The sequence below is a fragment of the Buceros rhinoceros genome, unplaced genomic scaffold, assembly GCF_000710305.1.
Source record: "Buceros rhinoceros silvestris isolate BGI_N320 unplaced genomic scaffold, ASM71030v1 scaffold45620, whole genome shotgun sequence".
NCBI classification, from domain to species: domain Eukaryota; kingdom Metazoa; phylum Chordata; class Aves; order Bucerotiformes; family Bucerotidae; genus Buceros; species Buceros rhinoceros.
The window spans coordinates 24,645-33,577 of NW_010391048.1; the positions used below are offsets into that span (position 1 = coordinate 24,645).

Here is an 8,933-nt window from a genome sequence, read left to right on the forward strand (position 1 = left end):
ACTGAATGAAAGAGGGCTTAATGCCTTTCCTCTTTAAAACTTTGATGGTTCCGTTCTGTGTTGTCACCAAGTTCTCATTTCTCATGTTTAGAAACAGATTTTAGAGTTCTGTGCTGTCACACCATGATGATGAACTGTTATTTGAACTGGTGTATGTAGCCCCTGTTGTGAGATTGCACCTAGGTTTCTATACTTACTGCACAGCAATGAGTGTTCTTGCTGGACACTGCAGTTAGGCTGTAGAGGAAATACTGGTATTAAATAAAGTCCGTTGATTATTATTTTGTATTACATGTTCCTACTGTCAAATGGGTATCCACAGGGCTAGTTAAAAATCCAACTGGTAGATTCTTTTTCTGTGTTCCTCCTGAAGCTAAATGATTGAATTCAAGAGGGATTGTGTTAAATACTTCCCAGACATTGTTAGTGTCGATCAGTTCCAGAGATTTGCTTTATGAAATTGGTAGCTCAAACTGTAAAACACTTTACACAGCAGCTTTCTAAACTTGTCTGTTTTCTTTTCTTCAGTCTTGGCCATTTCATCATCCAGTTAATAAAAAGTTTGTTCCTGATTATTACAAGGTGATTGCTAACCCAATGGATCTCGAGACTATCCGCAAGGTGTGTAGCTTGAACTGGACAGCCACTTGAGAGATGTTTAGACTTGATTACTTACTGGGTGCCAATCTCTTCCAGAATATCTCCAAACACAAATACCAGAACAGAGAGACTTTCCTGGATGATGTTAACCTCATCCTTGCCAACAGCATTAAGTACAATGGTAGGTGGTGAAAATAAGGCTACAGGTGCCTTCTGTACTTAAGTGAATACATCTGGGCACCTGTTCCATAGTGCTGTCAAAGCCTGAAGCTGTGAATCTTGTTAAGCCTTTCCTGCTGGGAAGAGATGCTTAAACAGTGATCTTCTCACTGTCATGAGGTGCTTTAGCTTGTGCACATTTTGTGCAGAATGGGGCAGTTACATTTTGGAGAGGATTTTCTACTTGTTAGCAAGCATTTCTGCTTCAGTGATTTTTTTTTTTTTTTCTGGGAATTTCCTTGAGATTAACAGAGTGCAACCTTCTTATCTCCTAATTTATATTTTGAATGCTAGAGCAAACTCATTGCTCTTTATTAGCTGAATATGAACCCTGCTTTATATTTCTCCTTAGATCAGAAGGTGTTGGGATTTGGGGACCTGTGTCATGAGAACTGCGTAAACAAAACCAGTCTTTCTGTCTTAGCTGCTGGAATTGTGCAAATGTCAGAATGCATAAAGAGATTTGTTTCTTACTACAGGGCCAGACAGTCAGTATACAAAAACAGCCCAGGAGATTGTAAACATCTGTTATCAAACTTTAGCGGAGGTATGTGGACAACTGTATTGTAATATTTTTTTTTTTTATGCTTGAATTTTCTGCTCCTCAACCTTAGCAAGCTTCTTTGTTCTTAGTATGATGAGCACCTGACTCAACTTGAGAGAGACATTTCTACTGCGAAGGAAGCAGCACTAGAGGAGGCAGATCTAGAAAGTCTTGATCCTATGACCCCTGGTCCCTGCACTCCACAGGCAAGTGACCAAGCAAAGTTTTCAGTTCCTTTCCTTTAGTTTCAGTCTCTTGGATATTTGATTTAGAGGTGCCTCTTTGTTTACTGTTCTCCATCTGTATGCAGTTTGTCTTTAAATAGAGTATCTTGTTGGATGGTGTGTTAGCTATTTTTTAAGGATAAATATGAGAAGTGTTTATGATGTTTCAGAGTGTGATACCTAAGATAAAGAAGTTAATTTCCCAAGCAATTTGCAAAACTGGTCTCAAGATGAGCTCTGTACAGTCAGGTAGAACGTTGGGTGGAAATTCAAAGACTCTGCAAGTGTAGCAATTAAAAACCCTCAGAAGGCAAGCAGTGAAAAGATAAGGAGAACATGAAGAAGAAAACATCAATACTGGAGTGCTGAGAAGCAGCCAGAGAGCTGACTGGTGGGAGGTATTGTTGAAGAGGTTTATTGCTACAAGCAAAGAAACTGCCTACTGTGGTCAGCAAAGTATGACTCCTCTGCATTCTTTGGTGGAATTCTTTATGTTTCTTTATTTTGGTTCTAATGGAAATAATTATTTTTTTTTTTACACTTCCTCATTATTTTATAGCAGACAATTGTGTGTTTCAGTTAGTTTGTATAGATCAAGTTGGAAGCATAATTTATACTGGAGATTGTATGCCAGACTGCTTTTTCAGTGTTCACAGTTTGACAAAGTTTTATTTAGCTATTTAGACTATTTTTTCTTTTTCTATGCTTCTTCTTGCCTTGGGCTGTTCGGTAGTTTTTAAAAACATTGGTAAAAATCTTTCACAAGGAATGACAAGTCCGTTCCAGAAAAATAAAATTGTCTGGAATTTGCCTGATAAATTAGGTAATGGTTTAGGGAATGTCATCCTAGCCTCTGAGATGTGTCTTTTGTTCATTTGGAAAAACTGATGAAGTTCATCCTTGGGAGAGATCTTTCTGCTAATAACTAAATGATCAAAATTTAAATGTTGTATACCCGGTGTAGGAAGACAGAGCAAAGCTTTCTTTGCAGTTGTTCATCCCACTTGTAGACCAATAATTTCTCTATTTTGTGCAAGTCTGGTATGATTAAGCTGGAAAGTTGCATTTAATTTTAATAAAGTCAGAGCAGAAAAAAGGGGCTTGAAGTTCAGGAACAATTTAAGATAAAGATTATTTTAAAGAGAAAAATTACCCTAAAATTTGTTTAGGCAATAAGTATACAAAGATTACATGGCTGGAGCCAGGATAGCATACTAGTAATGATTTTGGGGGAATATTTAACATCCTCCATCCATTTCACCCCCCGTCCCACCCCCCCAAAAAAAACAAAAAAAAGAACAAACCACCACCAAACCCAAAATGCAGTGTTTCAGAAAGCTAGAAAGAATGCTAGGAATGATGATTGAATTCAACATGGGAATACTGAAACTGAGTATCACGGGAAACGTCCTTCCTGGCAGTGAGAACTGTCAAGCTGCAGGGCAGCCTTTGGTGGTCAGTTGTTGCAACTATCTATTGACACATTGGAAGGAAGATTACATGGAATCAAGGATGATCCCAATACATCAGAGAATGCAGGACAAAAATATCGTTCTTCATTCTTTCCCTCCCAAGAGTGGTATTACCTGTTCTGATTTTTTTTCCAAGTCAGTGATCTAGAGAGAAGAGGCCTGAGCAGCAAACTGGTTTAGATGTCTGCTGCTTCTCTGTGCTTGCTAAAGCAGAGAGCTTCCTGAGCCTCCTCCTTTGAATTTGTCATCTGGAAGCCACCCTTTCCCTCTGCTTCTTGGCTGGTGTTACAGTCCAACTACCCACACTCCCAAACTTGTCACAGATGGCAGGTCTGGTGATGGTTTCTTGTCTTTAGTTCCTTTATTTCAAATGCAGTTGTGATGAGTAATATTTATCTCCCCATATGTGTCTTCAGGAGCTGGGCTCTGGGATATAAAAAGCAAATACAGCAAGTAGAGAGCTGTCCGTGGTTTACGTGTCTGTTTAAATTCTTAGGAAGCTTGTTTTGCCTAATTTAAATGGTATTGCTGCTGCTTTTAACATTTCAGGATTGTCATGATATATAAACTGTGTATTATAAGGTAATATTGTAAAAATCCTAATCTGTAGTCTATTAACTCTTCAGAGGTCAACTGGTATACAAACCACAGACTGAATTTTAGAACACTTTATCCATCCCCTCCCCTCCTTTTTTTTGTTGCTTTTGTCAGCTTTAGGGACTGTTGAGACATTGATTTACATAGACTTGATTGAAAGTTCAAGCTTTGCTATTTCATGTGTGATAGACTTTTTCCAGATCAGATAGCATTTGTGGTTTTAACACCATTTCCATTGGAGGAGTGGAAATTAAAACGGTCACGCTAAGTCAAAGCAGAGGCTGATGTAATCAGGTATTGTGTCTCTGGCAGGAACCAGCAGTAAGTGGATGCGAACACAATGCGATTCTTCTTACAGTGAAGCCTCTCTGCTTCTGGCAATTGGCTGTTCAGGCACCTCAAACTGGTGTTGCGTGAGCACCACTGTATTGATGAGCTGCAGAGAGGCCTGAGCTCTGTAACTGTCTAATCCTTTTGGAGTCCACTTACGAGTTTGGCCTCTGTAGGACTGCACTGTATAGAAGTACTGACTTCTATTTTAAAATCTGCTATTGGGCAAACTTCAAATGTGAGGGTATGAGCCACTGCATTTTACCATGTTTGTTCTTTAAGAATAAATAGCTTATTTTGATTAAACAGTTTAATAATATAAACATTGTGCCAAAAAACGCATTTTGTGTTGAGTCCTGAAATCCTAGTCTTGCCTCTCAAGATACTGTTCTAGATTCAGTTCAGTGCCTGAGAATGTTATGTCTCCTGTTTCCAGGAGACCTGATTTGTATGATACCAACACTTGCCTCAGTATGTCACATGATACCTTCATTTTGACTGCTCTGAGGGAAAAGGAAAACTTTAAAGAGCGCTGGGAATTGAGACACTGCAAAACAAAGAACAGAGAATCAAAAGCTACAAAAGAATTTGCCTAAGGCCAAATAATTTGTTTGCTTCACTACTTCTGGGAGTAGGAACCTGGTGACTCATGCTACAAAGGGCTAATATGCAATCTGTTGTTGATTGTGAATAGGGAAATGGTGAAGTATATTCTGCAGTTTTGGAAGATGGTAGTTAGACTATTATAGTTGCATCCAGTGAGAATTAGAAGCTGTATAAACACCTAGGAAGAGATGGTTGCCACTGTAGTTACCTTATAACTGTAAAAAGACCCCCAAAGAAACCAGGGTAAAGGTATTAATTCATTATAAATTAACTTGTTACAGTAACCATAGAATATTTTTTCTTAGTTTTCTGTATTAAACAACAACAAAAAAAAAATTGTTGAAGGAGACGGAATAGCAGAAGGAGATGCAGTAATATGACCATGAAAATAATTACCAGGAGGAGGAGAAAAGTGAGAAGGGCCATGAGACTCAAGGTGGTATCCGAAAGACTAGTGAGAGCTGTTCTGAGCAATCCAGACACACAGAGATTGGATATGAATAGTTCCATCTATTACTGTGTTTATATGTAGCTTTGAGAACGCCTTCGAGATAGAGAAGTCTCCAAGGTTTCTATAGACTTTCAAGTTATAGTCACTGGGACAGAATCTGCCTGTCCTCTCTACCTTGGACTCAAGGTGACTGAACTAAGAACAGGTAAACAAGGAACTCCGGTGCTGTAAGGCTGGAGGTTCCCTTTTCAAGATTGAGTGCATCAGGATAAAAGTATGTGGACACTGTGCTCTCTGATTGTGGAATAAAGAGAGAAAGGATCTTTGTTCTGAGAGCGATGTACTTGTATTTTTCTTTTTGTCTCTCCCTCCCCTGTACTCCTGCACCCATCATTGCGGTCCATATGTCAGTCATGCCCTTCGGTTTATGTCTAATAGTGCCTTCCTCAACGGTGTTGAGGAATGGTATTTGTGTTCCCTATTCAGATGCGCCAGGGGCGAGGTAGGCTGGGCGAGGAAGACTCTGACGTAGATATTGAAGGGTTTGATGAGGATGATGATGGGAAACCTAAGACACCAGCCCCAGTGAGTATATCTACAGAAATTCCAGCTACAGTCTATGTGTTGACTTGCACACTTGTGGTAGAAATTCCCCTAGGATAAGGGTTGTCTGCTGTGTCTGCCACCCTGAAAGACAGCAGTATTCATAACAACAGCTAGACTCTTAAAAGCAGTTTTACATGTTAGCATTACGAAATGAGTGAATTCTTCAGAATGAGCAGTGTGATAAATAATAGACATGCTGGAAATGGCAGCAGTAGTTTATATGTTGTTTGATCTTCCCTATGCCTGTTGCGTATGACCTAGGAAGTTGAAGATGTAGATGGTGACCTTGCTGATGAAGAAGAAGGATCAACCCAGCAGCCCCAGGCCAGTGTCCTCTATGAAGACTTGCTCATGTCAGATGGAGAGGATGATGATGATGATGGGAGTGACGAAGAGGGAGATAATCCTTTCTCATGTAGGTGTCCTTTTTTATAAAAGATTGAATAGGAGCTGGTTGTTCACTAACCCAGCTGATCTTCTCATGCTTCCATCACAAAAACATGCAGTAGAGAGCATAGAGCATCATTAGGATACGTAGGCCAGGGAGCCTAGTAGTCAAAAGAGAGACCGAAGGGCAAGATGAGAAAACTGGATGAGCATAAATGGAACTGAAACAGGGTGCAACAGAAGCATTGTACATATGGAGACAAAAGAAAGCAGAGTTAAGACAAGATCTGTTCCATTTTATTTCATAAAGTGAAACTCCAAATGAAAAGACTTCTGAAAAGACGGGGACTATGATTTGGTGTGCAGAGCCAGGAATGGGCAGTTCAGTGAAAGCACAACTCTTACTTTAATGCGAAACCGTGCGGTCAATGTCATCAAGAACAGGAAGAGCTATCTGGAGGTTCTTCTTTTTTCTGTTTTACTAAAAAGCTTGCCATGCAGAAAAGATTACAGCAATGGCTCTTGAAAATTATTAGGAGAAGGGGGAATTATCCAGAGTAGACAAGGAAATGAGACCTTTTTGAGTAATGGTGGTGACAAGATTGCTTGTGAGTAACAGCAGAACTGGGTACCCAGCGAGTGGTATCACCTCCCAGATACCCTCTCTGCTACCCTGTGGGGACCCCACTTTATACACAGTTCTTACAGTCGTTATTTTAGCCTTTGCACAAAGACAACGAATATGTACCTGACAGAGCAAAACTCCTGGTTTGTGACCAAATGTGGGTTTATGACACAGCTATCCAGCTGAGTGAGAGCGGCAGTGACTCGGATGTGGAGCCCAGTGCAGTGAGACCTAAACAGCCTCATGTTCTTCAAGAGAACACACGAATGGGCATGGACAATGACGAAAGCATGATGTCTTACGAAGGCGACGGTGGGGAGACATCTCATGTTATGGAGGACAGTAATATCAGGTAATCGGAGCTGAGAGTCTTGTTAAAACACTTCTTCAAAACAAAATGCCTTCCCTTAGAGATTTCTGAAGTGTTTACCAGAACAAACTGAAGAATATCTCACATTTTTTTTAATTTGTCACTGTTTTTAGTGTTGCAACCATAATTATGATTTACTGCTTATCAACAGAAATTTGGGTTTGTTAGATTTTCACTAATAAAAATGTTAGTTAAATTTAAAAAATGTTCTTCTCGTAAGTTAGATGATTTCCTGTACGTAGTGGTTTTTGAAGGCAGGTCAGAGAAAAGTTTTTATAGGTTGTCTCGGAAATTACAAAATGCCTTTGAAGGTAAGAAATGATTTAGCTGATTAACTTCATGGGTTTTGTTTGGGTTTTGTTTTGTTTTCTCCAAAGAATAAGCATTTCCTTAAAAGAAAACTGCTTAGTTAAGTCCAAAAGAATAGAAAAATGTGATTCTGTATCTTGGAATTAGTGCAGTAATATCAATTTCAAGTTTTTGCATTTGCCTGAGAGAATACTGACCTACTCCTCCTTCTCTGGCCATTCTGTAGAGTATTGGCATTAGATTCTCTTCTTCTACTCGTGAAACTCAGTCCCTTAATGCTATTACTGATACTTGCCTGGTAAGTTATCCTACAGGTAGCTCTGCTGGGTCGGGAAAATGGTGGGTCCAGCCCAGTACCTTGGCAATAGCCAGCAGAAAATGCTAGAGAAGATGGTAAGGGGTTGTCTCCCTTTCTGCCTGCAGTAAAGGTGACGGATGGGAGCTGCTGGAGCCGTCTGTTTTTTCCCGCCCTGAGTATATAGGAGTGGGTTGAGGATGCTAGTGGACAATTATTTCATGAGCAGAACTGTTTTTTTTATTCTAAAAAGCTGGCCATTGACTGGACTGAAATGCAGCTGAAGTGGTTCTGAGTGTTGCACAAGTACTTCAAGCTGAGGAACTTTTACAGGAGTTAAGTACAGAGTTGTTGGTATCAGCATCTGATTTGAAAGGATGAAAGTAAGACTATCTTCTTTCTTCTAGCTATGGCAGCTATGAAGAACCAGACCCCAAATCCAACACAAGAGACACTAGTTTCAGCAGCATTGGAGGGTATGAGATCTCGGAAGAGGAGGAAGAGGAAGAACAGCAGCGCTGTGGGCCAAGCGTATTAAGTCAGGTCCGTCTGTCTGAGGATGAGGAAGACAGTGAGGACTTTCATTCCATTGCAGGAGACAGTGACCTGGACTCCGATGAATAGACTCCCTTTCCTGAGACGATGGGTCATCCTGAGCTACCCTTGGCTCATGAATTTCTCTTGTCCCAGTTTGGTGTCAGGAACAGTGTAGTATCGACTGCGTTAACAAGAAGTCGATTTTTAATGTACTATTTTAATTGGTTATAAAACATGTCTTGTGACTGAGTAAATGGTGAAAAATAAGCTTTAGACAAGAATACCCCGCCGAAGGTTTGGGTTGTTGCAGCATGTACTAGTTCAGAATCCAGATGAAGATTTGTTAATGGTTTGTTCTTCAGTCTTTATAGATGTAATTTCTTATAAATACTGGCTTGTTGGATATGTGCATGTCTGTCAGGAAGAACATGCTTGCTCAGAATAAAATACCTGCTTTTGTCAAAACAACTGTAACACGATTTTTCTTTCACAAAGGGAAGGCTTTTCTCTGGGACCACACCATCAACGCACTGTCTCAAGTCTTTCTCCAGACTGCTTTTGCTAATCACCTAACTATTTTGAATACTTCACTAAACAGCTGCCCTACTTTTTTTTTTAAAGAAAAGTTGCAATTAGTCCCTGAAATCAGGATTTGGTAGTTTGAATCTTCAGGGCGGCTCACTATTGCTAGGACGTTCCTCATTGTCAGTCACCGGGAAAGCAGGTGCAGCCAGGCCGCGGGGTTCAGCCTGGCATTCTGC

General features: G+C 40.1%; 1 protein-coding gene across 1 annotated transcript in view; it reads left to right on the forward strand.

Annotated features, from left to right (window-relative positions):
• Window positions 1–8,640, forward strand: part of LOC104488163 (transcription initiation factor TFIID subunit 1-like) — a 33,154-nt gene extending 24,514 nt beyond the window's left edge. The window contains exons 31-38 of the mRNA XM_010139802.1: window positions 529–621; window positions 697–781; window positions 1,299–1,366; window positions 1,453–1,569; window positions 5,530–5,628; window positions 5,911–6,064; window positions 6,836–7,013; window positions 8,043–8,640. Of these exons, the coding sequence (XP_010138104.1) occupies window positions 529–621; window positions 697–781; window positions 1,299–1,366; window positions 1,453–1,569; window positions 5,530–5,628; window positions 5,911–6,064; window positions 6,836–7,013; window positions 8,043–8,259 (1,011 nt within the window). The 3' untranslated portion in view covers window positions 8,260–8,640. The remainder of the gene's footprint in view (window positions 1–528; window positions 622–696; window positions 782–1,298; window positions 1,367–1,452; window positions 1,570–5,529; window positions 5,629–5,910; window positions 6,065–6,835; window positions 7,014–8,042) is intronic.
• The last annotated feature ends 293 nt before the right edge of the window (window positions 8,641–8,933 follow it).